This window comes from Lolium perenne, chromosome 1 (genome assembly GCF_019359855.2).
Source record: "Lolium perenne isolate Kyuss_39 chromosome 1, Kyuss_2.0, whole genome shotgun sequence".
NCBI classification, from domain to species: Eukaryota; Viridiplantae; Streptophyta; class Magnoliopsida; order Poales; family Poaceae; genus Lolium; species Lolium perenne.
Window position 1 is genome coordinate 153390835 of NC_067244.2, and position 12942 is coordinate 153403776.

The 12942-nt window shown below is 43.4% G+C and overlaps 2 protein-coding genes across 3 annotated transcripts; one reads left to right on the plus strand and one right to left on the minus strand.

The window, feature by feature from the left end:
* Nucleotides 1-295: 295 nt before the first annotated feature.
* On the plus strand, nt 296-10539 carry LOC127308243 (uncharacterized). Of its 2 annotated transcripts, XM_051339017.2 has the most exons (25): nt 296-811; nt 909-1076; nt 1162-1236; nt 1533-1611; nt 1818-1882; nt 1968-2057; nt 2349-2438; nt 2631-2717; nt 2956-3039; nt 3148-3267; nt 3527-3555; nt 4085-4217; nt 4736-5173; nt 5742-6226; nt 6311-6374; nt 6474-6576; nt 6697-6869; nt 7746-7871; nt 7994-8064; nt 8278-8340; nt 9334-9406; nt 9583-9702; nt 9784-9861; nt 10033-10083; nt 10172-10539. In XM_051339017.2, exons 1-25 carry the CDS (start codon nt 545-547, stop codon nt 10280-10282), a joined length of 3243 nt encoding a protein of 1080 aa, XP_051194977.1. In that variant the 5' UTR covers nt 296-544; the 3' UTR covers nt 10283-10539. The 2 variants fall into 2 exon arrangements, with proteins under 2 accessions (XP_051194977.1, XP_051194991.1); XM_051339031.2 differs by lacking the exon at nt 296-811 and having other exon boundaries at nt 1012-1076; nt 1823-1882.
* Nucleotides 10540-11513: 974 nt separating this feature from the next.
* Nucleotides 11514-12641, minus strand: LOC127308252 (cyclin-dependent protein kinase inhibitor SMR1-like). The gene has a single exon (XM_051339039.1). The coding sequence runs from the start codon at nt 12383-12385 to the stop codon at nt 11969-11971; it is 417 nt and encodes a 138-aa protein (XP_051194999.1). The 5' UTR covers nt 12386-12641; the 3' UTR covers nt 11514-11968.
* Nucleotides 12642-12942: the final 301 nt, after the last annotated feature.

The window sequence follows — 12942 nt, forward strand, 5'->3', positions numbered from 1 at the left end:
AATATAATAGAGGGTATTATCCCGGACAGTTACAGCGCGTGCTAGTGGAGCAATCCTATATGATTAGGCCTTTTTCTAGTAATGGCTCGTAGTTTTCACTAGATGGTCTAGAGATCTTTTGTATTCTTATTACTTTTGGATTTTCATGTATTGCTGTAAAATATTGATGACCTTTTTTTTTTGAAGCGACTAAACTAGGCTCCTGCGTAAACACGACAAAAAAATTGTGACGGAAAAATTGCTGCAAGAAAAAGCAGCACGAGACAAATCATTCATCCCGTTCGTCGTCTCCTCTATTACCGCTCTTCTCTTCCACCAGCCTCGTGCGTGTGCGTCCTCTCCACTCTCACATCCCCGCCCGCGAGAGCCACCAGACCGGCCAACCACCTGGTCCTCCCCTCTCTCTCCCTCGTTTCCCCGCGCGATCCAACGCACCGACCACGCGCCCAGCGAGCCCCAGCCCCCGGGCGGATCTGGGAGCTGCCGCGGGCGGCGCTCCCTCCCATGGTCCCCCGCCGCGCCCAGGCTGCGCGGCGCCGCTGAGATGCGGGGCGACGCGCCGCCGCCTACAGCGCCCTCCTCCTCCTCCTCCTCCTCACCATCCCTCTTCGGCGGCGGCGGCGGCGGCGGCGGCGGCGGCGAGCTCTTCGAGTCGGGGCCCTCGCCCCTGGTCTTCCTGCCCCTGCTCCTGATCCAGGGCGGCGGCATGGACCTCTCCCGCGTCGGCGAGAGGCTCCTCAGCTCCGTCCGCTCCGCGCGCTCCATCGGCCTCCTCCCGCCGACCCCCGCCCCTGCCCCTTCCCGCCCCGAGGTCCCCTCCCAACTGCCGTCGCTCTCCACTTTCCGCCCCGCCGTGTCGGATCCGGCGACAGCGGTTGCTCACGTTTTCTACCACCGTCCCGCTGCAGGTTCCAGCTCGAGCTGCTGCCGCGGCGGCGGCTGCCCGCGCGATCGCGGGGCTGCCCCCGCACGAGCGGATCAACCTGCCGTCCAATTCCGAGGACCTCGTCTCGATCTACGGGAGCAACCCGCAGGGCCCGCCCGTGGACGACCTCGAGGAGGTCTTCTATCTGGAGGTTGGTGCTGCATTCTCCAAGATGCAGGTTGCTAGCTGCTCCGCGCCAGCTGGGCTTGATGTGTTTGAGTTTGAATGATGTGCAGGAGTTCGACCCGATAAAGTACATTCTGGCCAATATATCGGAAGCAGGAGGCGATGCCACCTATTTCGATAAGCAGGTTAGCGGGACAGTTATACTCACCTGGTTATCAGATCACTCGAGTGCATGATCACAGAAAACTTGTTTAGACCATGCTTTTGAGTGACATATGCGTGCATACCGGCGCAGATATGCCGTTTCTGTAAGCAATTGTCTAGCGAATGTAGCGTATGCTCTTTTTAGATGAAACCGCCCCCTTTTGTCGTATCCTACCATTCTCGCCAATTGCCATCAGAAGCCCTACTCTACCTGCATGCAAGTGCACCTCTGTTACCGCATTCCATTTTGTTCACGATGCACATTTCATTTTTGCAGTCTACTATGAGATTGGCGCAGCTCGACAAGATTGCCGAACGGTTGTCGCATCATGTTATGGGTCATTACGAGGAAATGGGTATGTCTAGTCTGAATATACAGGAGCTCATTTATTAGTTTTCTATTTCTTCATTTTCATTTTTTTTGGTCGTCAGTTGATCTATTTGGTGGATCCTTTGACATGTTTAGGCTTTTAATCCACTGTAGTTATGAGTAATAGAGATATCTGCTATAAACTATTTTGTTTCAATGAAAACCAGATTTCTGATAATATTGTTTGGCCAGTGAAGGGGATGCAGTTAGTGATGGAGCTAGAACAAGACTTAAAGGTCGCAAACGTAATCTGCATGGTATTATCTCATAAAACTTTGTCTTTGCAAACATAGTTTTACCCCTTTTGGATATCTAGCCCTTATGATTTAATTCCTATTTCAGAACGGTCGAAGGCACATATCCTCTTCGAAGAGTGAGGTGTCAAGGGATCTGGTTGTCAATGTAAAATCAAAGAAGAAGCAAGCTTTGCTGGTAGGTGCATGCTGTTGTTTTGTGTTTATGTTCTGCATTAACTGAATATATGTGTGGTGCCAGCTTGTGCATAAAGATCACTGAGCACCATTGTAGTATATAGTGAGGTTCTTAGTATGTTAAACTCCTTCTAGATCAACCCTTCCTTTGTCTATCATTTTCTTAGCTCTTAAGGATGGACTTATTAATGTCTTGATGAATTCGAATCCTACTTGTTTCACTACAACTAGCTTTATGTATGTGGAATTGAGGATCTATACATAAAAAGTTTTAGTTTTTTTTGTAATGCAGGATGTTCTTCCTGTTCTTACAGAACTTCGACATGCTCAAGATATGCAGATAGAGCTTGAAACTTTTGTTGAGAAAGAAAATTACTTTCAGGTGGGTGAATTTTGGCCATGACTAGTTATATTTTGTTCTGCGTTGCTGTACACAAAAGAGAGATAGAAACATCTTTATTTTATAACCTTACTACTAGTTTTTAACCCGATATGTGTTTGCCATGTGGTTGGTAATCTGTATTTTTCTTCAGAATTATGTTAGTTTCTTATGATACTTTACTAATGTTTGCAGGCATTTCAATTATTGCCAGAGTATTTGCAAATCTTGGAGAACTATTCAGGCCTTTCTGCTGTACAAGAAATGGGACGAGGTATTGAGGTAATTTTGGATTTTCTTACTTCTTTTCACTAGAGTTCTCTTGTTGAGATGTTTCGTCTTCAATGTTGGAAACTGTAGAACAAGTCTACATTCACCCTATAGCTTTATGTTGGTCTGTTTCAAAGAACCGAAACTCTTCAGCACCATCAAATTCGATGAAGCCATCCATGTTTCTCCTTCAGTTGGTTTTGTTTCATATTCTTTTTCTTATTACCATGATGGTATTTCTGCTCTGCAGGCATGGTTAGCAAGGACAATCCAGAAATTGGACAGCCGTTTGCTGGGAGTTTGTCAGACCTTCAGTGAAGAAAGCTATCTAACCGTGAGTATTTACCTGGTCAATATTTGTTTGTGCTCTTGGATTGGTTAATTATATTTTTTGCAAACTTACTTGAGTTGCATTCTTCTAACTGTTAAATATGAACTGCAGGTGATTGATGCATTTGCATTGATGGGTGACATTGGTGGCATGGCCGAAAAGATGCAGAGCTTCTTTTTGCAAGAAGTACTCTCTCAAACACATATTGTTCTGAAAGAAATGCTGGAAGAGGTATCGGATTAGATTTCTTCACATATTCTTGCGGCACTGCTTGCAATTTGTACTTTTGCATTGTTAATACTTGGCATGCGGTATTTGTTAGGGGCTATTATGGTTTCCCATTAGTCTAGGTCTAGTAGATTTTATTGGTCTAAATCTATAGTAGATTGACTTGTAGTCCAAGTTTTCCTGTAATACATATTTGCCCCTTGGGTTGTGCAATACAACAACTCTTTTCGTAACAATATTATCATTTTTTCTAATATTGCAGGAAGTGGGAAATAATACCCAGAGAAATAGGTATGTATTCGGCACTTTATTTTTGTTCCTTTGATTGGATTGAGTAAAATATGCAGTGACCTGGATGTATGTGTATGGTTGGATGAATTTAATCAGCCTTTGGATCAAGAATTTGTTTTGTGGCAAAGCAAACTATAAATTAAATGGGCTATGTTCACATTTACGTCTTACACTGGGATTACTTTAATAAAAAGAAAATCTTTGGAGCTTCATATGTTTGCATTTTTTTTTGTCTGAAGACTGAAGTACTGCACTTTCTGCGAAAAAAGTCATGGTCCCTTCTGGGCTAAGCCTGCAACTGAAATGATAGTGGTGTACCCAGTCGATGTTGACTTACATTGATCTTCTCTGATCACCTAAAGCAGTATAAGATGTATGCGATATGGCCTATCATTTATGTGGCATTTCACTGATAAAGTCATGCCAGCTATTTTGTAGAGAATCTTGTGTGGATACTTTAGATTATCAAATGTAAAACCAAAACTATACAACTTTCTGTGAGTACTCACTGTACTTTTATTTTCTGCAGATTTACATATAGTGATCTTTGTGTTCAAGTTCCTGAGTCCAAACTTCGGCCCTGCTTGTTAAAAACTCTTGAGAGCATATTTTCGTTGATGCGGTCATATTATGCTATTATGAGCTTCTGCCCAGAAGTAAAGGTAATTGTTACTAGTGTGCTGTTAACTTTATTTTTAAAAATTTGATGACATATCTAGATCGGTGATAGCCTCATAAGCAATTCCAAATCTTATTTGGCTTGGTTCCTGGATCCTATTTGTACTTGAATAGTGAACCCACTTCCATGTTAGTCTAAACCATTATTAAAAACTGCAAATTTCTGCGTCGATTGAGTGTATGTGCAGTGTTCTAGAAACTTCCAGCTGAAGAAGCTCCTTATATACAGGTGTCAGATGTCAACAGCTTTTGAACTCTTCTCTATGTATGGTACTGATAGTTGGCAAAAGTCTTGTATGTTGTCAGTCATATATTGAATGCATCATAAAGTGGAACCTGTTTTACTATGAAATAAGTCCAGTTTAATTCGTTCTATATTCCCATAGTTTTATAGATTTGCATCTAAATCTGATGAAATATTTTGGTTGAGTTGTTAACAATGTCATTTGAATACTGGTTTTTGGTGTAGTTATTCATATAACCTTTGGTTTCTTCTATGCAGACGTCTCAGAGCCCAAGTGAAACTTTAGTTGATTCAGGAAGAGGTCATTCAAGTACAGTTGTCAATCAGGATGGTGTTGCAGACGCAACGAGCGACAGGATACCATCTTCTGATGTCAGCAATCCTGATGCTAGCACATCAGGAGCAGATGCTCCATTCTATCAACTGAGGACAGATGCTACAAAACTTGTTGCTTATACATTTGAAAGGGGGCGGAGAAATCTTTGGCAACTGGCAACAAGTCGCTTGTCTGTTTTGCTGTCTTGTTCAGCTGTTTGTTCAACTAGCACATACCAATTTCTGAAGAACTACGAAGATCTCACAATATTCATTTTGGCCGGTGAAGCATTTTGTGGGTTCGAAGCTAGTGAGTTCCGGCAGAAGTTGAAGACTGTCTGTTTGAACTACGTTGTGACCTTTCACCGGCAAAATATATACGTATGTCCACTAACTCCAATTGAATTATTAGAATTACAATCATCAAGTGTTGTGTGAGTTGGATCTACGCATAGTTAGACACTTAGACTTTTACCCACACATGGAGACTCGTCGAGTGTTGGCAAGTTATTAAACCACCCTAGAAACTATAGCAGTGGACAATGAGTGTAATTTCTGTTGAAACATGGTACAGTTTTTGTAGCCATTGTATCTCGGGATTTGTGGATAGGCTGATCTTGGTGCGAGCTAACTTCTTTTTCTTTTATTTATGTGCCAAAGAGCAGTTGATACTTAATAGACATCCTTAATAAGTACAACAATACAACGCTTCTTGCTTCTTTAACTAAAAAAACCCGAGGGGTCCCTTTCCGGCTCCCTCTGGCTCATTTTTAACAGCACAATTACAACCACATTGTGAAATGGGGTATTTCCTTGTCTTAGTAATACATGAGTTGCTCTAGTTGCTCTACTTGGTATTTTCCTGTATTCTTCATTTGGCATGGCCAGTGTTGACTTTTGCATTTCACTGTGGCATTTTAACAGTTTCATTCTGTGATTCTTTTGGCAGGCACTTAAAATGGTACTGGAAAAGGAATCTTGGACAATAATGTCAGCTGAAGCTACACAGATAATTAGTTTAGCAGGACTTACTGGTGATGGTGCTGCACTGATTTCACCTACGAGCCGTAGTTCTACCTTGCCAAAAGAATGTTTCAGTGGAACTACTGCAACTAATAAAGGGAGGCAAAAGAACGGATTTGCTTCCTGGCTCAGTATTGAGAACCCATTTTCTTTGAAGATCGAGAATGGCTCCTTGGAATCCCCTAAATATAATGTGCTGTTCAGCTCATCAGCTGGTAATAATTCTGTCCATGGAAATGGAAATAATTCACCTTTTGATGAAGAAAATGAAGACCTTCTCGCTGATTTCATTGATGAAGATAGCCAATTACCCAGTAGGACATTGAAAACAAAAATTGTGAAAGGCAATTCTTCACATTGGAAAGATGGAGACATTTCTTCGCAGACAGGATCATCACTTTCTTTGTTAAGGTATCAAATATTCATGTATGTTAACTTGAGGAAAGTCCTAACTTAACTGCCGAATCTAAGCTGTCACTTCTTCACTGGAATCAGGATGATGGACAAATATGCCAGAATTATGCAAAAACTGGAAATGGTCAATGTTGAGCTTTTTAAGGTTGGTTATATGTCAATAAATTTTCCTTATGGTAACTGGTAAACTGAATGCGCATGAAGTTTGTGGTTTCTGTTGTTCATACTTCGCATTTTTTCCCAGGGTATCTTCCAACTTTTTGGCATCTTTTATCACCACATATACGAGACATTTGGGTCTCAGGACAGGAGTCAAAGTGGCAAGCCGTTACCTGATTCCCAATCATGTATGGGAGTGTCTTTTCTGACTTTTTTCTGGCTCATGACTCTTTGTGATTAATGTTTACAAATACATGATTGCTGATTTAAAGCTCATATGTCCTTTCTGATGCTTGTGTTGTATTCAGTTCGGCTTAAAGCAGCTTTATCAAAAATAACACAAGACTCAGATCAGTGGATCAAACCACAGAACAGTTTGTATCCATCTTCATCACCTTTATCGATGAATTCAACTATTTCTCAAATGGATGTGATGCCTACTGCGCCTCCGAGCTCAATGTTCACCTCCTATGGTTTAAAGGTAGCTACTGGCTTTACATCACAGTGCTTATATATTTGCATTTTAACATGTTTTTCTGTATTTTTAACTGGACCACACTCATCATAAAATCTCTGTCCTGTCAAACAACACATTTGACTTGAGCTTGCTCATAGGAATTCTGGTCTCGTCTACTAATTCACTGCTTCATGTAGCTTTTAGAGTTTGAACATGCTGAATGAAGTTTGACAACATGAGGAACTTATTTGATGTTTTCTTGGCTTCAGCATGTTAACTAGCTTATATTTGACTCTGAATCTGAGAAAGAAGTTATAGCTGCTGGTTGTTAGGAAAGCAATTTCTTTAGCTGTGTAATGTGAGGACGGGGCACTAAGTATCGTTTTAGCCTTGTGAAAAAGTTACTTGTGGATTGTGAGGAGTGTAGAGTCCTTGTTGGCTTTAACTGGAGTATGGTGGAAAAAGTCAAGGGCAGAAGGGAGAAACAAATATTATCAGCAAATGATTTTCGTGCTCAAATTGATGGATGATTGTATCATGGAGGAAAAAATGGCACAGTGGAAAGCATCTACTACTGTAGGACTGGGAGAAATGTATGAGGTGTTGGCATTAGCTGATTTGACTCCTTTATGATGATATCCTTACCTAAGTCTTTGAATGTTTGCCTCACCATCAATATAAACCATTCTGTAATGAACTAGGTCCCCTCTGCTTCATTGGGCATTTAAATTGGCTAGCAGGTCATTTTTGTGCCTGGACATATGGTTTTTATAGCGCCATGATGCTGTTATTAGCTTTTTTCTTCACACTAGTATAAAAATGTATGTCTTATATCCAGTCTCTGTAGTTCTATTATCTTCGTTTGCCTATCCATATCTGAAACTTGTCCTTTCCTTGCAGGAGAGATGCACAGCTGCCGAAACACTATCTTTGGTTGCTCGAGTTTTGAACAGATCTAGAGCCCATCTACATTCCGTGTTATCTCAAAGTAGCACCTCCGTTGTCGAAGAGTTTTTTGGAACACTGGTAAATTTATTGGCTATCGTTGCTCTTGTATTTGGTACCAAGTCCATTTTGTTATTTTCTAATATGTAGGTTACAAATATGCAATGGTAAATGTTGAAATTTTCTATTATCTTTGTTTGTAGGTGGATACTGTTCCCGATTTGGCTGAGCACATCCATAGGACAAGTGCACGGATGCTTTTGCATATTAATGGGTATGTTAGATGAAATCTTCAAGTCTCCGTAAATCCCCTGGAATCATCTATCGCAATTTCTTTGGGCTGAGTATAACTTGGGAGATGGGCATCTCCAGAGACACAGATACTTCTAGAAGTGCTGTGGAACAGTATCTTGCTCAGCTACTGCATTTAATATTTTCAATCGCAGTTGTATATGCTATCAGCTCACCTGCCAAATGTGCTTTCCAGGTACCCAGATAAGATAGCAAATGCTAAATGGGAAGTCAAGGAGCTTGGCATAGAGCACAATGGGTATGCTAGTTTAAGCAGCCTTAATGTCAATAGCATGGAAAATATTGTTCTGAATCTCTCTATAGCCTTTTTTGCATGCTTCCCTTGAACCCTGGTTTGGCACTCAATCGGAAAATTCAAACAGAGGCACTTGCTTAGGCATATAAGTGCTGGCCCTAGGCGGTGAATAAAGTGGCTGCAAGGTCTGACCTCCTCTAGCAAGAAATCGGCATCTCGGGAAAGTAGTCACCCTCTCCGATGAGAAATCGACGATAATGAAGGAGAAAAGAGCTTGCATGGGGAACGGAGGGAGGACGACGTAGCTTCTACTTGGCGGCGGGTCTTACTCGTCGCTGGTGCTGCTGTTTAGTGGAGGCTGCTCCTGTACTGGTTGGCAGCAGCTGCTGCTCCTCTATACCCTAATGCAGTAACCTCCATGGGCCAGATGGGCTCTAAATTAATGGGCCTAGCTTTCCATCCTCCTACTCTCTTTCTTACCTTTTTCTCTGTCGTACTGACATTCATCCTCTCAGGCCTCCCAGCCCATCCAGCTGCTCTTTCCGTACAGAACACACAAGTGCGTGCCTAAGCTACCTAGGCACCCACCCAGCTGCTCTGTCCATACAGAACGCACATGCGCGCCTAAGCTAACAAAGTGCTAGGTGATGGCAAAACACTTAATTAACACCTACCGTCTTTTTAACCTTGCTCCATCCTATACTCCTGCTCATATAGATATCACATTTCTGAAATAGTACACATCCTTTGTGGTTGTTTTCCTTTATCCATCCACATATCTTAATCTATTGATTTACACGCAATGTTGGCGGAGTTCTGTGGCAATATGCTACTCCTTCCTTTCTCTTGCTAAATTACCTGGTGCAGATACAACTACACTTTTTACTATTGCATTCACGTGTTACTCAAATCCGATTGAGTTCCTTGTACTACGAAGATGAATGCATCGATGCTCTGGAAGTGCCACTCGTAATTTTTTGGGCCTCTTTTCTCCAGGTACGTTGATTTATTATTGGGCGAGTTCAAACATTACAAAACAAGATTGGACCATGGAGGAATCTCTAAGGAGGTTAGTTTGAGCGAATTAAATGAATAATTTCTTCTTTGGTCTGATTGGACTTTGTTTTTTATGTGGGTGTTAATTAGTTTTGGAATTCTGTAGAATGCAAGAATCTTCTTTGTTCCTTACTTCTTTTCATGATGTTCCGACATTAAAGGCAATTAAAATTCTTATGTTCTTCTCAGCTCCAACAGCTCTTGCTGGAGTATGGCATAGAGAGCCTTGCAGAAGTTTTAGTTGAAGGACTCTCCAGAGTGAAAAGGTGCACTGACGAAGGACGTGCATTGATGTCACTTGACCTTCAGGTTGTAATCTTCTGCAGTGGTCCTTCGTGAAATGTAGGCATGGAAGTAAATTTAGTAGTAACAGTTTTGCTGTTCTTTCAGGTACTAATTAATGGGCTGCAACACATTGTATCGTCAAATGTTAGGCCAAAGCTGCAAACTGTGGATACTTTCGTAAAGGTATGTAGTTGAATCCTCATGGACATACCAGTAATTTAATGACATCACTTCATTTGCCTGAAGAATAGATCCGACGATGACCACATTTAACTTTATGTGTTCCATATCCCATCAATAAGGGGATATGGACAAACGTCATTGCTGTTAACGGTTCTTCTGCCAATCAAACAGGCTTATTATCTGCCCGAGACGGAGTATGTTCACTGGGCGCGGTCTCATCCAGTAAGAGTGCAACTGATCTTACTATGTGCTAATCTTTTATTTGAAAATGTGAACTATTTACACTGTCTGTCATTGTATAACTCTGCAGGAGTACAGCAAGACTCAGGTTGTTGGGTTGGTCAACCTGGTTGCTACCATGAAAGGATGGAAAAGGAAAACGAGGTTAGAAACCATCGAGAGGATTGAGGCAGGACCCTAGGCGAAGGCGGTCTGTAACTGTTTCATTTTTGTTTGCTCCAGCTGCATATAGAGCTGTGTTTCTCATCGATTTTGTCAATTCCTTCACCCTCCTGCCATTTTGATGCTAACACCGGTATCCTTCTTTGGTGTATATTTAAGAGACAACATTGTATCATAATTTAGTTGGGGTAGTAACCGGAAGCAAAGAAACTGTAGTGTATGTACACCGTACATGGAGCATCGTCTCAATAAATACAAATCATCATCTGTTATGAATGTGCACGATGTCCTTAACTTGCTGCAGATGTCTTAAATATCGGACAAGTGCGCCATACAGATACAGTAAATGCAGCAGATTATTGTATTTATTGCAGCCTTAACATCTCAATAACTGTAATAACCCTATCCAGACCGTAATTCATCCATATAGAAGTTGAACATGTATATGGCCAATTCATGGCCGTCGTGCTCGTGCTGTTGTCGCTGTTGTGGTGAGGAAATCCCCCAAAATAGTGTTCCAGGTAGGGCAAAACGAAACTGGAAGAGAATTATTTGCGGACGTCATATGATGGGAGGCTACAACGACATGAGCAGATTTACCACCTGGAGCCAAGTTCTCGCAGCATCTGCGGCTCCACTTCGACTATTCCTGGACAGAACTGCCAGTAACCACCTGCGATGTCCCTGAACTTCCCCCAACACATTCATTGGCACCAGTCGCCAAATCATTCCGCCTCAAAACACCAGCCTGCAGCGACGTCAAAAGCTGCAGAAACTTCGGTAAAAGTTACAAGACCGTACCCTCAACGTATCATTGCTACTACTCTCACCACTGCAGAATGATTCCTCTCGCCTGCAGACTGCCGCTTAGTGGAGGGTCAGATTCTTTTTAAAGATGAAACCGATTGTTTTGTATCCACTGAAAGGAGTAGAACCCCATTAAGAACTGATGTTACAATCAAACGTCACCAAACATCTTCCACCGGCGTCAGAACATCCCACAACGACGAACGAAGACGACGAAGAAGCCGGCGTACGAGACTGCTCACGGACACACCAACCACAGCCCTCCATCGTGCAAGGAAGAAGCCAGAGTTCCATAGAAAATTGCTAAATTCCTACACGAATCAGAAAATTTCTCCTCGTCTAGCTTGCCGTAAGCACGATAGCAACATACTTGAAAGTTTCAGAGAAAACAAAGAGAACACGATAAACAAATAAATAAATTGATAAATATATAAAAATATAAATAAGTAGACGCATAACTTGTATTGGGAATGAGAGACTGGTCACTGGTGTACATAGGCAGATACAGCATCGATAAGCTTCTCATTACACATTTATACAGGCTGCACTCCATGAAATGAAATCTAAACCTATTACTATTACACTATGGAAGGAAATTTCAACCTATTACTACTCCTTACCTGTTGACCAACCATACTAGTATCACATACAGTAAAAAGCAAGAACTGCTGATGCCTACCATATCTAGCTACTCTACTACTACTAATACTACTACCGTGCACGAACTACTATTGTGAACTGATTAATGGAAGCATTAGCAGCAGCTACGAGTAGTAGCATAGAGAACAAGTACGGCAGTAAAAACGCAGTACTGAATCTTATACTGCTTGTTACTGCACCGACGGGCAAGCCAAAACCACTTGGCCTGGACACGGCTAGCTACCGACGGGCCAGCCAGCTAGCTAGCTCTCGCCGAGGGCTCCGGCGAGGCGAGCGGCGGCGCCACCCTGCGGCGCTTGACCTTCTTCTCGGGCTGCGGCGCCGGTTGCGGCTGCGCCGCGTGCGGGCGCCAGAAGAGGCGCTCCAGCTCATCCAGCCGCAGGCTGAACACCTCCACCTCGAACAGCCGCTTCCGGCACGGCGCGACCGGCGCCCGCGGCTTCCTCGGCGCCGGCGGGCACGTCGCCGCCACCTGCTTCAGCTCGCTCCCCACGCCAGTCGGCGTCCGGCAGCACTGCTCCTCCAACGCGCCGCTCGCCCCTTCTTGACCTACGCTCGCTCCGGCGGCAGCCTCCCCGTGCAGGAGCAGCGGCGAGCTGCACGGCGTCGGCGAGAACACCGGCGCTGGCTTGTAGAACTCCGGCGACGCTGACATGGTCGATATCTCGATGCTGGCCGGCGCTCGCGCCACGAGTTTCTTGTGCTTGTGGAGTGGGAAGCTAGGAAGAGAAGAGAGAGCTTCTTGGCTTGGCTTGGGGTTGGTGCGTATGGGGTATGGCGGCGCGTGCGGAGGAGTGGAGGAAGGAAGGTTGCTTGGGGCACTGGCTCACTTTCTCTTTGCTGATGCGAGGTTTTGCTTGCTGGGGATATGCTCCGGTTTTGGGAGAAAGGGCCCCTTTGTAGCGGCACTTTTGTATTGGCCGTGTGTCCTTTTGTACGCACCACGGCTAGTTTACGTTTAGGTCCGTGTACTGTTTCGCTTGTAGTTACACAGGTGGTGGTGCAGATAGGAGTGGGGCATCTCTCGGGCCGGGCCAGGCACGATAAAGCCCGACTTAAAAGGGCCAGGCCGGAGCTTGGCCCTGTCCATCCGAAAAGAGTGAAATTATGTCTATTTTGTATCAAAAATGAATTTCAAGAAAATGATATAAAAATGTACTCTTTTTTTCGTCATAAAATAGGGGAAGACATGTTTTTGTTGGGATAGTTTGG

Bases quoted from the DNA above. Each gene is read 5' to 3' on its own strand.
- LOC127308243 (XM_051339017.2), top strand. From the start codon at position 545: ATGCGGGGCGACGCGCCGCCGCCTACAGCGCCCTCCTCCTCCTCCTCC. The intron at 3,268-3,526 runs GTATCGGATTAG...CTAATATTGCAG, and splicing joins TGAAAGAAATGCTGGAAGAG to GAAGTGGGAAATAATACCCA. The intron at 5,174-5,741 runs GTATGTCCACTA...TTCTTTTGGCAG, and splicing joins TTCACCGGCAAAATATATAC to GCACTTAAAATGGTACTGGA.
- LOC127308252 (XM_051339039.1), bottom strand. From the start codon at position 12,385: ATGTCAGCGTCGCCGGAGTTCTACAAGCCAGCGCCGGTGTTCTCGCCG.